At 55.5% G+C, this 16,532-nt stretch overlaps 1 protein-coding gene across 1 annotated transcript in view; it reads right to left on the bottom strand.

Annotated features, from left to right (window-relative positions):
* The window catches only part of LOC137161061 (1-phosphatidylinositol 4,5-bisphosphate phosphodiesterase gamma-1-like), a 69,702-nt gene that overhangs the window by 16,448 nt on the left and 36,722 nt on the right, over positions 1-16,532 (bottom strand). Inside the window, exons 5-19 of the mRNA XM_067560073.1 lie at positions 15,062-15,146; positions 13,975-14,055; positions 13,534-13,568; positions 12,554-12,626; positions 11,311-11,412; positions 10,380-10,498; positions 9,419-9,504; positions 7,347-7,467; positions 6,476-6,644; positions 5,827-5,946; positions 5,246-5,353; positions 4,413-4,600; positions 2,998-3,198; positions 1,339-1,458; positions 152-335 (exon numbers count right to left, since the gene is read on the bottom strand). Coding sequence (XP_067416174.1) covers positions 152-335; positions 1,339-1,458; positions 2,998-3,198; positions 4,413-4,600; positions 5,246-5,353; positions 5,827-5,946; positions 6,476-6,644; positions 7,347-7,467; positions 9,419-9,504; positions 10,380-10,498; positions 11,311-11,412; positions 12,554-12,626; positions 13,534-13,568; positions 13,975-14,055; positions 15,062-15,146 — 1,792 coding nt within the window. The remainder of the gene's footprint in view (positions 1-151; positions 336-1,338; positions 1,459-2,997; positions 3,199-4,412; positions 4,601-5,245; positions 5,354-5,826; positions 5,947-6,475; positions 6,645-7,346; positions 7,468-9,418; positions 9,505-10,379; positions 10,499-11,310; positions 11,413-12,553; positions 12,627-13,533; positions 13,569-13,974; positions 14,056-15,061; positions 15,147-16,532) is intronic.

Below are 16,532 nucleotides of genomic sequence, written 5' to 3'. Positions count from 1 at the left end.
TTCCAAGATTCTATGGGGTGCCACTGAGCCCCCCACCCCGTATTCACCACAGTGCCCAACTGCAGTGCTCCTCTTCCCCTATGCCCTGCCACTCTCATCGCTATGCTCCTTGCATCCCACCGTGGGGCTCCCCTGCCCCCCCAGGACTCACGGCAGTGCCCATCTTCTCCAGCGTCTCCTCGTTGATGGGGTAGCGGAGTTTCATCTTGCGATACACCGGGTGCTTCTCGTAGTAGCTCACCAGATCCACCAGGCTCTCGAACTCGGCGGAACTGCCCAGCATGAAGAGCCGGCCCTCCTGCTGGATGCGGCAGTGCTTGATCTTCCCCTCCGCTCTGTTACCAACACACCCCAAAGGGCACGTGAGGAGGGGATGGGTGGGAGGAAGGGAAGGAAGTGGGACATGCCTTGTGTTTTTACAAACTGGAGATGGGAATCACTTCACCCTGAAATGCAGCCATCTCTGGGGCGGACAGCAGCAGCTGAGGAACCACCCACAGCAACTTTGCACAGCCATTCAGGAAAGGAATAAAGAAGATCCCCATGTCCAGCCTTGCTTATTATGGGAAGCTGGAGGATGGACTCACCCCAGTGGGAATGCAGCCAGGACAGCAAGTTCCCTGGGGGTATCTAACGACCAGAGCAAGAGCTCACTTTTACATTCGGTCTGCAAGACAGCAGTATCCTCCTAGCGCCTGGTCAGTACCGAATGAGTGAGCAGCAGCTCCAGCACCACGCTGAGTTACCCACAGCACACCGAGCCTGTCTACACTGCAGTTAGACACCCACGGTTGGTCCAGGCCAGCTGATTCGGGCTGGCGTGGAGATGTTCGGGCTCTGGTTGGCGTCTGGGCTCTAGGACCTTGCAAGGTGGGAGGGTCCCAGAACTTGGGCTGCACCCCGGGCCGGAATGTCTACACTGCAGTTAAACAGCCCTTTAGCCTGGGTCCTGCAAGCCCCAGTCTGCGGACCTGGGCCAGTGGCGGGTGTCTAACTGAAGTGTAGACAGATCCTGAGACATTCAGCCGATGTGGAGGGAGGAAAAAAGCACCCCCTAGTGGCTCACCAATGCAACTTCCTGCACCAGCAGCTTTCCTCAAAGGGCCCCTTCCCAGATCCCATCTGTGTTCAGTTTATGAGACTGGAGAAAATCCTGTGCAAGCACAGGGCCCCACACGGGGCTGGGTGGAGGATGGCACTGGCTGAATGCTGTAGCCTTTGACTCCAGCAGCCTGGGTTTGAGGTCGCAAGGGAAACAAACTTGCTTCTTCTCAGCTCAGGCCCTAGTGATGGGTTTGGCTGACTGCCCCGCTAGACTCTGGGGCAGCTCACACTCACCTGAAGGAGATAGCATAGGAGTTGGGCTCGCTGCGTTTGCGCACCAGGAACGCTCCGTCCCGAGGCACCCGCATCAGCATATGCTCAGCCTGCAGGCGGGTCAAGTTGGCATGGTACCACCTGGGCCAGGAAAGAACACACAGCAGGATCAATGCATCGTCTGTTCACCCTGCACCGCTGTATTGACTCTGCAAATGAGTGAGGGGCCGACTCCTTTCAATCTCCTAGAAAATGAGTCCATGTCCAGTGAGCATGGGAATCCAGTTCTGGTTCAACACCTTCCAGGGGCCCCAGGGACATGTTCTTTCTTTTACCTGTAGAATCATAGTCTCATAGAAGATGAGGGTTGGAAGGGACCTCAGGAGGTCACCTAGTCCCACCCCCTGCTCCAAGCAGGACTAACCCCAACTAAACCATCCCAGCCAGGGGCTCTTTGTCAAGCCAGGCCTTAAAAACCTCTAAGGATGGAGATTCCACTACCTTCCTAGGTAACCCATTCCAGTGCTTCACCATCCTCCTAGTGAAAAAGGTTCTCCTCATATCCAACCTAGACCTCCCCCACTGCAACTTGAGACCATTGCTCCTTGTTCTGCCATCTGCCACCACTGAGAACAGCCTAGCTCCATCCTCCCTGAAACCCCCCTTCAGGTAGTTAAAGGCTGCTATCAAATCCCCCTTCACTCTTCTCTTCTGCAGACTAAACAAGCCCAGTTCCCTCAGCGTCTCCTCAGCAGTCTTGTGCTCCAGCCCCCTCATCAATTTTGTTGCCCTCCGCTGGACTCTTTCCAACTTGTCCACATCCTTCGTGTAGTGGGGGCCCAAAACTGGACACAATACTCCAGATGTAGCCTCACCAGTGCCGTATTAAGGTACTGTTTGAATGTCTCTGTGTGAGACCCACTCACATGTGTGTATCTATTGCACTGGCCCTATTTGAGGGAATCAGGCCTGCTCAGATGTGTGTATGGAAGTCCAGGGGTGTGGCACAGCCCCAGGAGAGAATCAGACGTGAGTGGCTACTTTGGGATTGCGCTGCCTTGTAGTGGCCACCAATCAGGAAAGCGGGTGAAAGCACTGTTCTCACAGCAGCTGGCAATCCCCCGCCGGCCGGAGCGGCCGCCGCCCCACGTGCTCTCCTGCTGGTGATCACACTCTTGGGCTAGATGTGTCCTGAAATTATTTACACACAAAACCTCTGCTCCCTTTGGGATCCCCAGAGAATGAGCCAGCTGAGGGAATGCCTGGTTCCCCAGGGCCTGCCGGGGTCGCTTCCGCTACAAAAAATGTCCATTGCTGGGGCTATTGCCCAGAAGCTCCCCCCTCCAGGCTCCTGCCCCGGAGATGGACGAGGCGCCTGGCTGACTCCCCAGAACAGAACAGCTCCACTGGCAACAGCGCCTCCGGTGACTGAAAGAGGAAGTACAGCCCTGAGCCTGGCCGCAATGACACCCCATCCCCTGTGGGGGGCGCTGATTCTAGACCAGATGGTTCGGCAGCGGGTCCTAGCTCGTCAGCGGGGCAGGATGGCGGGGAGAGAAGCGAGACAAAGAAAGTGGAGGGAGGCGCTGCATGGATAAGTTGAGGGCTGGAACGGGGACGGGGAGAGGCATCGGGGGCAGAGAGGGGTGAGGGAAAAGGGAAGAGAGGCGGCGTCCTCACTCTTTGCTCTCGTGAGCGTTGGGCTGCGGCACGGGGTCGGTGAGCCTCATCTCAAACTCGTTGCACCGCAGCGGCACCTCGCGGTAGTGGCAGATCAGGCCGTACAGGCTGTCAAACACCAGGTTGTCTGTCAGGTAGAACTTGGTGGTGCCAGCCTCCTGCCGGGAGTGGATGCGACAGTGCTGGACTCGGCTGGACCGCCTGCAGCGGGGACAAGAAGGGATTGCCACGGGTCAAGAGCAAACCATATCTCCCGAGTGCTGCCCAGACCGGGTGCGTCAGGGCTAGGGGGAAGGTCAACCCTCTGCACCAGTCCTAGGGGGTGACGGGCAGGCGGGGCAGAAGAGGGCTGGACAGCAGAGACATCTCGAGGCACAGGGGTTGGATTGAGACTCCTAAAGTTCAGGAGGTTGGATCTGGGCTTTGGTTCGGCCCAGTCTAGAGACAACAGACTGGGAGCGTTTGTTGCGCTCCGTACCGGTGTGTCGGAGCAATACGTCAGCTTCTTAGACAGTGTGACCACGTTGCCCTGAAGTGGCTGGTGTCAGCAACTATCCCAGCTCACGGTGCTATTTTTAATCAGATAAAGTGGTAGAGGCATGTGAATCATAGACTCATAGCAGAGGAGGGTTGGAAGGAACCTCAGGCGGTCACCTATTCCCACCCCCTGCTCAAAGCAGGACCAGCCCCCACTAAATCAGTTTGGTTTGGCTATGAATGTGGGAGCTGCAGGTATAGGGCTGGGGATCTTCACATTAGCTCAGGGCTTTGGGTCAGGCCCAACCCTCCCTAACTGGGGCTTTCCCGCCTCTGATCTATAAAGGCCAAACAGATCCCCTAGTCCTAACGCAGGCAAAAGCCTCCCTGAAGTCAATGGGAGTGGAAAGAGCATCAGGATTTGGCCCTGTGATCCTGAGCCGCACAGCGACGCCATTGACGAGGCCCAAAGAGCACCGGTCGTTAGCCATCGCGGCGCTGGTGAATGATGTTGCAGACAGGCCTGGCGTCTGCCGCCCTCGGTAGAGCCACATAACAGGGATAGCAGCAGGGCAAGACTCCTCTCCCCTCCCCGACACCAGCCCTGACAGGCTGCCTCCGGCGTGCCCGGTCTCCAGGGTCTATTCAGTTCTCGGCTTCTCTGCTGAGGCTGTCAGCAAGGGAGAGGATCAGTGCCCCTTCTGGTGGCTCCTGAGACGAATCCAGCAGGAACCAGACTGAGCTCCCCCAGCTTGTTTCACAGAGACCGCGGCTGTCATCAGATGGTAGCAGCTTCCCACCGCTACCACCTCAGATTGGAGCTGCTGACCGAGGAGAGAAACAGAGTCCCCGATGCAAGGGGCTCACTGGAGGTAGGGAAATGGGATCCTGCCCTCCTCCCCTGCCCCAGCGCGGCGGTCCCTGCAGGAGGCTCCTACCAGAAGGAGAGGGTGTAGTCTCCCACAAAGGTCTCACTCTCCCGCACCAGGAAGGTGCCGTCTTTCCCGCCCGTCTCAGTGCAGTACTCGTGCAGCAGCTTCTCAGCGATCTGGCGCCCGTCGCGCCCGCCCCCCAGCTTCCCATGAAACCACTTTTCGCTGAAGTGCAGCTCGTTGTTGTTGAACTCCTGGAGACCCGCAGAACCCGAGGATGAGAGGGGAAGGGCGGTTGGGAGGTGATGGGAGAGAAATCCAGGGGAGCGAGACGGAAGGAAAGAGAGAGACAGTGGGTTTAGTGTCATGTCCATAACCACTTCGGCCACCTCTGGGGCAGAGCACAGCAGCATAAAAGCACAGAACAATGCTGCCCAACAGTTTAGTGCACATCTCACATAGGGAGGGACACATCCCACACAGTGAAGATTCTCACATCCCACTGAAATTGCTGGGGAATCTAGTCAGTGAGAGTTACTAGCCCCAACCGGAATCTGAGTAGGATACGGTGGGTCAGACCCTGCCTTGTGAGAAGTGCCATGGGATATTTAATGGCCGGGACCTGGTTTTGCATCTCTCACAAAAATACAGATCTGCGCCCCTAACACCGTTGGATTAGCACTATCAGCGAGTAACTAATATCAGCACCGGGGCTTTTCTTGGCCAGCGCCCCTCCCAGTACTGACCTAGTCTAACCTTAGCTGGGGACCTTGGGGATAAGCACAACCCAAAGAGGTACATGCAGCTGCAGGGACTTAGGTGGCTCTGATGGTGAACCCTGAAGGTCCCCAAAGAGCTGTCTTCCCCTCACTCCCCACCTTTCCTCCCCACAAACACACCTCTTTTTGGTCCGCCTCTTCCTCATCCTCGTTGGACTGGTAGCGGGATGTCTCCTCAGAGTAATAGATCTTGTTGCTTGTCAGAACAAAGTAATGTGGGCTCCAGGTCTGCCAAGGAGAAAGAAGCGTCAGAGCCAGGCAGGGAGGAAGCTAGGGAGTGGGTACAGGGCAGGGGGCTGGCCAACGATGTCAGCACCTGCCACTGATCACAGTTGCTTGCATGGCAGCAGGCGTGTGAGTCTGCCCCATGCTGCTGCTGGCTGCTGGCCCCGTAAGACACTGGCAGAACGTGCGCTGTGTTCCCACTCCAGCCTGTTACTGTGAGTGGACAATGGAGTCGCTCCGTTAGCTTACATGGTGGAGGTCTGTGATGAAGGTCCAGGGTTCAAGCCTTTCTGATGACCCACGGGGGGGATTGTGACACCTCCTTCCCCACAGCTGGAATTCAAGCATTGTTATTCCAGCCTGCACCCTGAGGCCTTGTTCCTGGCTTCATGTGTGATCTGTAGCCCCTTCCCTCTCCCACACGCTGTGACTGTTAGCTCTGGAAAGAGAGCCCGCATATGGGGCATGCCTCTTACATGGTCAATGGGGTCCTCGAGGTAAAGGATGCCGTTCTTGATGGAGTTGCTGATGTCATTCTCTGAGTAACTGGCCGTGGAGACTTCTTCGTAAAGATTCCCTTCAACCAGCTTCTTGTGCTAGGGAGCGGAAGAGCAAACCAGACAGAGGTGAGCTCACACAGTGAGACTGACTCTTTACCTGTGCTCCCAGCTCCTGAGACCCTGCCCTGTCTGCCACTGTGGCTGTTTAACATCACTCAGCTGGGGCAGTGAAATGATGGGTCAGTTTCACTTCCTGGTTCGCCTGGCCCAATACGGCTGCTGTTTGGGTTCACAGAACCGGGGGCAAACGAGTCCCATTTGGGAGCAAAAAAATCCCCGGGGTCATTAAAAACTGTGAGTGGCCAGAACCGGTGGTTAGGTTCCATCTGGCAGAGAGATTCCCATGCGTCTTTGTACTTTAGTGCTGGCAGCAGAGAAAGTTCACCCCAGGGTGTTCCTGTAATCCCAAACTTTAGGGCTCTCCCACTTTCCTGGCTACCACTGCCTCTCCCAGTGCCCGGCTGCTGCCTGCAGTTCTTGTACCTCCTGACCTCCTGCTTCCCTCCGGACAGTATCCGAGGAGGGCTGAGGGAAAGGAAAGAAGACAGGCCCTAAAGTGCTGCACCTTGATGAGGATTTTCTTCTTGAGCTGGGTGGGTGAAGGCAGCTCATCGGCATTGATGTCCACGGGCTTGGTGAGCAGCATGTCCCCAAAGACCTTCTTGAAGTGGGAGGCCATGTTCCTTTGCTGGACGATGCTGCAGTGGTCCTCGATGGAGAGGATAATGGGGAACCTGGAGAAGTGGGGTGGGGGGTGAGGGGGAAGGAAGACCAGATGATTCAGAAGAGCAACCGAGAAAAGTCTCCACATCACACATCTGTAGCCAGGGGCAAAACTCCCATTGACTTGAATGAGGGCAGGGACCCAAAGTTGCTAACAGGAATTCAGAGACCCACGGGCCATCGGGTGGAGCCCTGGTGTAGGGAAAGCTGGATTTAGGGGCAGAACACTTGGCGCTGGGGAATGCTCTCATTAAACCAGGGCGTGACCCACTAAACCTGGGAGTGCTCTGCAGGGAATGTACAAATGTCTTGGAATGGAAACGCTTCATGGAACATGCCCAGATTAAGGTTCTCTCAATAAACACACCATCAATGAGTGCTGCCCAGGGGTGACAGGGAATATCTGGCTGCCACTCCTGCTTAAACAGGTTTCATCCTGGTCTCTCACAGTTAGAGCTTGGCTTAGCCCTTTAAGCAGGAGGCTTCCACAATCATGGTTACCCTTAATTATGATAACTGGATATTCTTGTGAGAGTCTCAGTGAGCTGGACATTCTTGCTGTCCAACCCCTTTTTGAATCCTGCTAAGTTCTTGGCCTAATGGCTTCCAGTGGTCATGAGTTCCACAGTCTCATTATAGGTTGTGACATGCTCCATGCCTTTCAACACCCCCTCTGCAGCAGAGCCCAAGGCATGCAGTGGGGCGGCCCTTACTCAGAGGTCACGAAGGCGTGCTCCTTGATGGTGTGCAGGACATCCAGGAATTTGATTTTGGAGGTGAGTGTGTGTCCGTGGTAGATGATCGGCAGGTCGTCTGGACCATCCCAGCAGTCCACTGAGGGTAGAGATGGTTGAATGGTTATTACCGCTCCCCGCCACACGCGTGATCATGTATCGCCCTGCCCCACACATGGCACGTGGTCTAGCTACCGTCCTTTGCTACGCAGAGTGGAATGGCCTCTAGAGCCCACGGACCCGGCACAGGCACTGGGTACATGCATCGCTGTGCAGCTGTGCGCACTGCGCCCTCGGGCCGGTACAGGGGCGGTCAGAGGGCTATAAAACGCCTGCACAGCCCCCACGCCGGTGTTTACCTCCTAGACACCAGCACATGCTGTTATCTCAGGTGGCAGGATCAGGTGCAGGGTCAGTCGCAGGGAAAATGGAGCCCTGGGCCAACTTGTATTTTGGCACCCCTGCCCCTGTGGGTGTGGCATCCCCTCATTGCCCTTGGCCCCACAACTCCCCACCCCGCATTACCTCTGATCCCCATGGGCTCCCCACTGCCCATCATCCTGGCCCCCACAGGCTCCCCCAAGTGCTTAATTTGTATTGACAGAGATGCTGTACACTTGCATCCCCCTTCCCTAGCCCCTGCACCCCCTCCTGTGCACCCAACCCCTGAACCCTCCTTCACCCCAACCCCTGCTCTCCGCCCTGTGCCCCACTCCCCTCCTGCACGCCTAACTCCTGCACCCCCTTCACACCAACCCCTGCATTGTGCCCACTGTGCCCCTATCCCCTGCACTCCCCCTGTGCTCCTAACCCCTGCACTCCCCCTGTGCTCCTAACCCCTGCACTCTCCTTCACCCCGTCCCCTGCACTCCACCCTGTGCCTGTATCCCCTGCACGCTCCACCCCCGCGCCCACCTAGGGAACTCGACCTGCATGCATGGAGCAGCTGGCATTGCAGCTCACTCCCCCTTAAACACTCTCCTCCACGCACCCCTGAGGGGCTGGGGGCGGGGAGAGAGCAAGGAGCAACATCAGGGCTCCCTGCATCCAGGTCACTTTCCCCTCCTGGGCTGCATAAGGGGAGGGCAGAGAGTAGCAGCTCTTGATGCTCTCTTCTCCCACCACAGCCCCCTAGGGGGTGCGGAGGAATGTTGTGGGGGGCAAGCAGTATCTGTGCGTAACCGCTTGTCTCTCCCCTCCATGTTCCTCCCCTGGGAGGAAGCAGGGAGAAATCTGGGCCCGACCACCTCTGCGCGTCGCCTCTGCGAGTTTGCAGCGCACGTCTGGGCTGCCGCACGGCGCCCCCTGACCATGGCGCCCTGGGCGGTTGGCCCACCCCTAAGGCCGACCCTGGTCAAGTGGGAGTGAGCTGGTGAAAGAGGTTTTGGGTGTGATGCTCGGAGAGTCACCCATGTGCCTGCTACTGATATGAAGGGAGGGCAAGATCCCACCAGTTCACGGGGTGAATTGAATGATCCTTGGTGGGGGCTGCCACTGAGTCGTAGATTTCAAGGCCAGAAGGGACCATTGTGACCGTGGACTCTAGTCCGACCCCTGCACAGCACCAGCCAGAGAACCTCAGCCAGTGACTCCTGCATCTGGCCGATTTTAAACTTCTCCCCAGGTTGCCCCAGAGGACAACGATCCAATCGTAACCTCTCATCTTTCCGGGGCACCTGAAGGATCCCAGTATGATTTACAAACTCAGAACTGGTGCAGCCACCTTCGGGGTGCGGCCGGGCAGCTGGCTGACCCCTCACCGCAGCGCCATGCCAGAGAGTGAGACAATTTAGAGGAATGGCCCAGGCGCACCCCGACGCTCGCACAAAGTGCCGGGGCAGTTGTGTTGCTGGAGAGCGGTCAGGAACTTGGTTTTAGATACCCTCCAATGATGACGCGGGGAGGAGGGGAAGCACCCTCTTCCTGATGCCCCTTGGCAGTCCCCCACCCAACCACTGAGCAGGACCTGCGCAGCTTAGCTCATGCAGTCTGATTAGCACACACTGGCCGATATCAGCCCAGCCCAGCCCAGCCAGGGCCAGCTCACTCACGCTCTATGCAGCGGCAGCCCATCCGGAGGCAGCGAGCATAGGCTTCCAGCGAGGACTCGCTGGAGAACTGGTCCCCAGTCAGATACCTGCAAAGAGAAGAAGAGGGCCTCTGAATAGACCAGCAGAGCCTGGAGGGGTCCAGACCGCAGGGCCTGGGGGTGGGATGGGAGGTGGGGATGAAGAAGTGCAGCTGCAGATCATGCGGCTCCCAATCCATCTCAGTGAACAACTACTGGCCAGGCAGAACTCAGCCACGGATTTCATGCCAGCAACGGGGGTTTCAAAACGCCTGAGCTGAGTGGAGTGGACTGAGCTGAGCGGCTCAAAGTGCTCTGGGCACGGGCTCTGTGCCATGCTTTTGAGTCGCGCGCAGGCAGGGCCTGAAAAGATCTTTGCTGTTTCAGGGCACGTTGCTCTTTACCAAGCGCCTGGGTCCCCTCGGATTTGAATGTCTTCCGTCCGGAGGAACCCCTGCGTCCGCTAGTGCCGGCTGCTAGAGCTCGGAAGACCCACCAGAGGTCTAAAGTCCCAGGGCCAGGGCCACCAATGGTGTAAACAGGTGTAGCGCCGTTGAAGTCAGTGGTGCAGATCCCCAGTTGGTGTAAATCAGCAGAGCTCCCTTGAAGGCAATGGAGTTATGCTGATTTGTATCAGCTGAGAATCTGGCCTACGTTTCACAAGGCTGGCTGAAAAGGAAATGTCTGGAAATCCCAGGGACAGAGAAGTTCCAGAACTTCCAGGGGAGACTAAAGAGAAATCACGCCCCCAGAACATTCCCTATTACATTGCAGGCCTGAGCCTTTCTGGAACTCCAAGACTAGACTAACGGCTCCCCAGCGTCCGCAGAATGGTGCCTGGGGCTTTGGTTGTAGTGGGGGAGGCACCCTTGCAGCTCGGGGTCCTGCTGCTTTCTCTGCGCCCCACTGCGCTGGGGGTCTGTGGGCTGATGCCAAGCTCTTACGTGTTGTGGGAGGAGGAGATCCAGTACTGGGATAGCGGGTAGTTCATCTCCTCTGGGACCACCCGCTCGTACTTGGAGTCCATGACCATGTTTTCCCTGGAGAACAGGTACGTCAAAAACTGAGGACAGAAGGAAAGCTGGTTAGAGCAACACAGAGAGGGTCAGGCTCTGAGATGCCCTGAGTCGGCCCAGGCAAAGGGGAGAGATGGGCGCAGGGCCAAAGTACTAATAGAAATGGGGAAAGGGAGAGAAGTTGGTGGGGGAGAGCTACCGGCAGCAGAGGATGAGCTGGGGAACAAGGTCCAGTGACCACAGCTAGAGACGAGCTCGAGACGAAGAGCTTGGAATGTGAACTTCCCCAAAATATGGGGGGGAGGGGGAGAGGAGGGGTTCGTTCAGGCCCATATGTTATTAAAACTGGCCTGTCTAAATACATGTAGTGCAATCACCTATGGAACTCATTGTTACAGCTGCGCACAGTCACATGCTGGAGGTGGATTTTAGGGCCAATAATAAATCTGTAGCTATGCCCCTTAGACAAGGTTAATCAAAATGTCATGCTTCAGGGCACAAGATTACCAACAAGGGTCAGGAAGGAATAGCAATCCCACAGTGTGCACCACTGCACACTAGCCAGATGGGTGGGTTATCGCTTCCTTGGAAGCACCAGGGGCTGGTCAATGATGGAGGCTGGGATAGAAGTCTATAAGCCATCTTGGTCTGATCTGGCATGGTGCATCCTGAAAAGTCTGAAGTATACATTGTCTGTTATAAATATATCTACATCCATGTGCAGCACGTTTCACAAACCCTGTAACTAATCCAGAGACTTCATCTGCCCCAGGTGGGAGTCTGAGCTCCGCTGTCTAAAGGGATGGCTGATGAAGGCGGATGGGCTGGGATCATGTGGCGAGGATACAGATTCCCCTACCTCATCCAGCTGGAAGAAGGGTTCTGCCATGTCACTGAAGGGGTCCCTGAGGTAGCCACACATGTACTCCCGCACCTTGCTGATGTCACTGGCCCAGGGCTCCTAAGACAGAGAACCAGAGGGCAGCATTAGGGGAAGAACTGCACCACAAGTTTTGATGTGAAACCACGATGGGAATCAAAACTCTCCAGGCTCAGATCTGCAAGATCAAGAGCCGTCCCACAGGTGGAATGTGACTGGACTCAGGGCCTTGGAGACTCATGACGTCTCTCTATCCACAGGGCAGGAGTATCACATGCTCCCCCCTCCCCTCCCCTCCCCTCTCACCACTGTGCCTTCACCCTGATCTGTTGGGACTAAAGAGAAGTCCAGTCTCAATGGCCAGCAGGTCCTTTGAGATGGCGACTCCTGCCTGGTTGTAGTTAGTCTCTTCAGTACATTTAAGATACAGGCAAACTTTAGTAGTGATTTGCTCCTTTTTCTTAAAATGTTTTCTTTTGAATTTTCTGTTGGCGATTCACAGATTCTCAGGCCAGAAGGGACCACAGTGATCATTTGGCTTAACCTTCCCTGTATTACCGGTCACAGAATCTCCTCCAGGCATGCCTCAAGCCCCTAACTTCTGGCTGGACTGGAGCAGAACATCTAGAACAACCTGCAGTCTGGAGTTAAAAAGACTCCAAGTCACAGTGTCACAGAATGGAAGGGCAGAGGGGACTACCTGATCAGCCAGTCTGACCCGATCTGTGATGGAGAATCCATGACAGCCCAGGGAGACTTGTTCTGATGGTTAATCACCCACATCTTCTTTCTAGTCTTGTCTAGCTTCAGCTTCTCTCACCCATGGTAGCTTTTTATTTGTTCCACAGCTGGAGCACAGGCAGCGGCAGAGCAAGCTTCCTGCACACTCTGCACCAGGGCCCCTTCCTCCCATGGCCTCTCTGCTGAGATTGCCAACTGAGGATGTCAGCTTGTGTGGTGGCCGGGGTGGGTCTCATGGTCTACCAGGAAGAGGAGGGAGATCCACCAATCTCATTTCTCCCGTGGGACCGGACGGCCATTGGATGATCAAGACTTTAGGCAACTAGTGGCCGGGGCTGGCTCTGAGGTAGCCAGACGCTCTCTGAGTTACGATTGGCTGCAGCCGTGAAAATTTCTGTTAAGCCCACTGCGTTCCAAGAGGTGGCATGGAAGCAGGGTTCGCAGGTACGATAGGGTGATGGAGGCGAATCTGAGCGTATACCTTCTGGTCATGCAGCAGGAACTTCTGGAAGTCATACAGCATAATCTGGCAAAGCTCCGGCCGATCGACGTTCCTGGGAAGGGGTAGGGAGTTGGTCAACGGGCGTGTGCGCAAGCTGGGCATGCCAACCTCTTCCCACCAAACAGGAGTTTGAGTCAGGCACTGGCTGTGTCTCCCCCAGCCAGCTCCCTCTTCCCCTTTGTCCCCCCACTATTCCAACTCTGCCCCCCCCCCATCCTCACAGCTTCTTTGGTGAACCTGACCTGCACCCACCCCTTTACTCCAGCCCGAGGATCTCCCCCCTGGATCTGCCGATGCCCCGCCATTCTAACCTGCGGCCCCGTCTGCTATCTCAGCCTCGGGTTACGCCCTCCCCGCCCCACAGCTCTGCCAATGCACTTCAGTTCCAGTCGGCAATCCTACCTGCTGTTCCACCATTCCAGTCTGGAGTGTCCCCGCCCTGGGGTGGTGATGTGTCTGAGTCCTGACCTACAGTGCCCTCCCCATGCGATCCCTGCCAGACTCTGCTGTCAGCGACGTGGTTAACGCGAGCACCGGGGTCATTGCCATGGAGTTATTCTGGGTTTACATTAGTGTCTCAGAGGAGAATCCTGCCCATTCTCTGGGGATCCAATAGGGTCAGAGTAAGTGTGTCGGGGGGGAGAGGCGGGAATGTACCAGACCACTGTGTCCCTGACATGGGCTCCACTCCCAGGCCTGACTTCACTGCCAACATCTATGTGAACAAAGTGGGGCTGCCCAGGGGTCCCATCTGTGCTGCTGTGGGAGCAGACGGGGCTGGACTTGTAAAGAGATCTCTGCTGTTCCCCAGAGATGCTCTGGGCTCTGACCTGCCGCACTGAGCCTTGCTCTCACACACACACAGGGAGACGGTCTGGCTGGCGGGCCAGGGACTGGGGAGGGATCTGATGACCCCAGGGAGGTCCAGGAGGGAGGCAGCCAGAATCCTTCGTACTCACCGCAAGGGGAAAGAGAGTTCCAGCTGCTCGATGATCTGGAATGCAAAGGGGGAACAGGGACAGTTTAGCCAGCGGAGAAGGTGCCGCGTGCAGGCTGGAAGGGATTGGAGGAGGATGCGGACTTTGTCTAGAGTTTGGGAAAGCAACAGGCAAAAGGCATCTCAGGGCCTGTGCCAGGTGTCTGCACTGCCCCTGGTGGCTTCCCTCACTGACTCACCCTAGATGGTCATCCCCATCTCCTGGCCCTATAGCAAAGCCCCCCACTCAGCCAGTTCTCTGGGCCTATCTCCTCCTGCAGGCCATGTCCCTTTAGGGTGCTGTAGACATGTCCATTAATGGTGGTGAGCAGCGCTGTGATCCCCGCCTGCCTTCCTTAAGCCGTCCTCTGGTCTGGGTCCTGCTGCAGGGTCACCCAAGAACACCCAAGGCATGACCTCTTACCGATTTCTGAGCATCAAACATCAGGTTTTTGTAGAAGTGCGTGAAGTGGGTGAAGGCCATGTCGCTCCTGGCTTCCACTTCCTGTCGGGAGGAAGGAGAGAGAGAGACTCTTGTGACAACGGGACTGGAGGGAGCAGAAACTCCCAGGGCCGAAGGATCTAGGGAGACGTCCAGCAGCTCATGCAGAAGATAGAGAAAAAATGGTCCCTGAAAGCATCAGCCCAATGGGATTCCCAGGCTGTACTGCTCTAGCGTGGGAGTGTCTTGAGTCAAGCCCACAGGACACGTAGGCCCACGGAGATCTACAATGTGGCCTGCAGCCACCTTTGGACAGTCCATGGGGATTACAGGTCCCAGCATGCAGTGCCACATTCTGAGTCAATGTCATCGTCCTCTTTCACGTCTAGAGATGAGATATTTGGAGGGGAAGTTGGACTCTGGATGCAGAATTTGTGTTTTGGGTTCATCTCTCCTTACCCCTAATCACTGAGAGTGTCAGAGAGAGACATACCAGGGCTTTGGATGGGGAAAGCACAGCCAATGCAATTGGACACTCTAAGAATGGACTAAGATCCTATTTGCCTGTAAATGTCCCTTGGTAACAGGGAGCGCAGGAGGGAGGCACAGAAAAACCAGTACAGGTCCTGAGCACCGGGGCTTTCAGAGAGAAACTGAGAAACTTGCCCAGGAGGCATCAGCTGCTCTTTAACATTCATTGATTGCAGACACATCTCAAACACACAGCAAGGGGAGTGGGCAGGGAAAGGGGGCAGAGGGCGGGAGATACCCCTTCCAGGAAAAGCCAATAGGGCTGAATGGAGCAGGAGACCCTTTCTGCTGGCTTTGCTGATCTATCCTATAGGACTCTATAGCCGGGGGAAGTCCCTGATCAATTCCACAGGCCAGTTCAACACCCAACAGGAAGGGTTGATTCTACAGGACTTTTGAGTTGTTTCTGTAGAACCTGGTTGTTTCTACAAATCTCTCCTGTCTTCACCCCATTCATTCTACAGGCCTGGTCTGTAAAGGAAGGGGCAGAAAAGGAGGGATGAAGGGAGAGAGGAAAAGACCAAGGGAGGGTTATTACCACAAGCTTGTCCCGCAGGAACCTCATGTTGGGCACCCGGTAGTTCACCTGGGGCAGCATGGCCTTCAGATCCTTCACCGTGATACTGCAAGACACACAAAGCAGGAGTCAGCGTCACAGGTAGGCTCCGGGCCTCAAGCAGACCTCCTGAGTCATGGCCTTGAGTAGTTTCACTCTCACCCTTCTCACAAATGAATCTTCAGGAAAACAAGGGCCTGTTCCCATAAGAAAGGACAGGGACCAAGAGCTGCAGGTACTCCTGCCTCGATGGCTCCAGAGCTCCCAGGCGCTTTCTGGAGCTCCATGTGTGGTTCTCTCAAACTGCGTCTCCACCAGGGAACTGAACGCTCAGTTCACCGAGCAGCTAGACACAGTGCTGCCCTACAGACTGAGATCACGCTCAGGCGGTTGCTAAATCGAATCACTTCCATCTGTGAAACTCCCGAGTGTGGACAGGCTGAAGTGGTTTGCGTGGCTGTAATCAAAGTCTCTCAGCCTGGCTGATACTGAACAGGGTTTGGTTTAGGAGGGTTTGTTACTGAGCAAGCTGAATTCATGCAGCACAGACGTTTCTTTCAGGAACATGCACCCGTTCCAAATAAATAAAGGTGAACCAACGTAAGAGGTGAAGTTCCAGGCATGGGAAACACCCAGATCAGACAGAATGGTCTGAGCAAACCTAGGGATCTTGCGTAGTTAATTTTAAAATTTGAGTTACTTAACCTCCTCCTACTAACGAGGGACAAAGAGGTATTGGTATTAGAATGATGCCATCTGCTGGGGACAGAAAGGAGGGCAGTTCAGAAACTTGAGAACTAAGACGGATACCTGGAAAGCAGGTCGGTGGCCAGACCAGTTGGGAAGATATTCGATCCCTCTGTCTGATTTTGGGCCTCCCAGTTATTTTGTATAGTCCTCTTAAAAATACCCACAGCCAGAGGGTCCTCGCTGCATACCTGCCATTGCCATGAGATGGCTTTTCTCCTAAAGACTAACGTGTATCACGTCAGCAAAAGAATCCCACTCAGCAAACCTTGAGAGATGGTGCGGCAGGTGTATATCAGGGTCCCTCCAGTGACTTCATACAGGGAACCACCACTCACGGTTATGCATGCAGGTGTGTATTCGTGTGCCTGACAAGAAGGAGAAAGGGGCCCAGTCCTTCCAATCCCAGACCTTGCTGGGGATTTGGTTTGGAAGGGGATGTGTGCAAAATATAGCATGTTATTATGTTCGGTTTTCAGTGGCACCCTGTAAATGCCTCAGGGGGCCAGTTCTGGGTTGAAAGACTGTAAGAGCTGATGTCCTATTTCCATCCCTGAACATTGGAAATACAGTGAGCAGACCAGGTCCTGGGTTAATCTGGCCAGTAAATGGCTCCTCGGGCATTAAACTCACTACAAATCATCATCGACACTCACACAACTCACGCAGTTACCCAGTTCAGACAGCAGGTGGCAGCACATTATAT

The sequence above is a fragment of the Emydura macquarii genome, unplaced genomic scaffold (genome assembly GCF_026122565.2).
Source record: "Emydura macquarii macquarii isolate MOO-44397 ecotype Brisbane River unplaced genomic scaffold, CSIRO-AGI_Emac_v2 contig_2246, whole genome shotgun sequence".
Lineage (NCBI taxonomy): Eukaryota > Metazoa > Chordata > Testudines > Chelidae > Emydura > Emydura macquarii.
The sequence above is the reverse complement of the archived record's forward strand: the minus strand, read 5'-3'. Positions and strand labels throughout refer to the sequence as shown.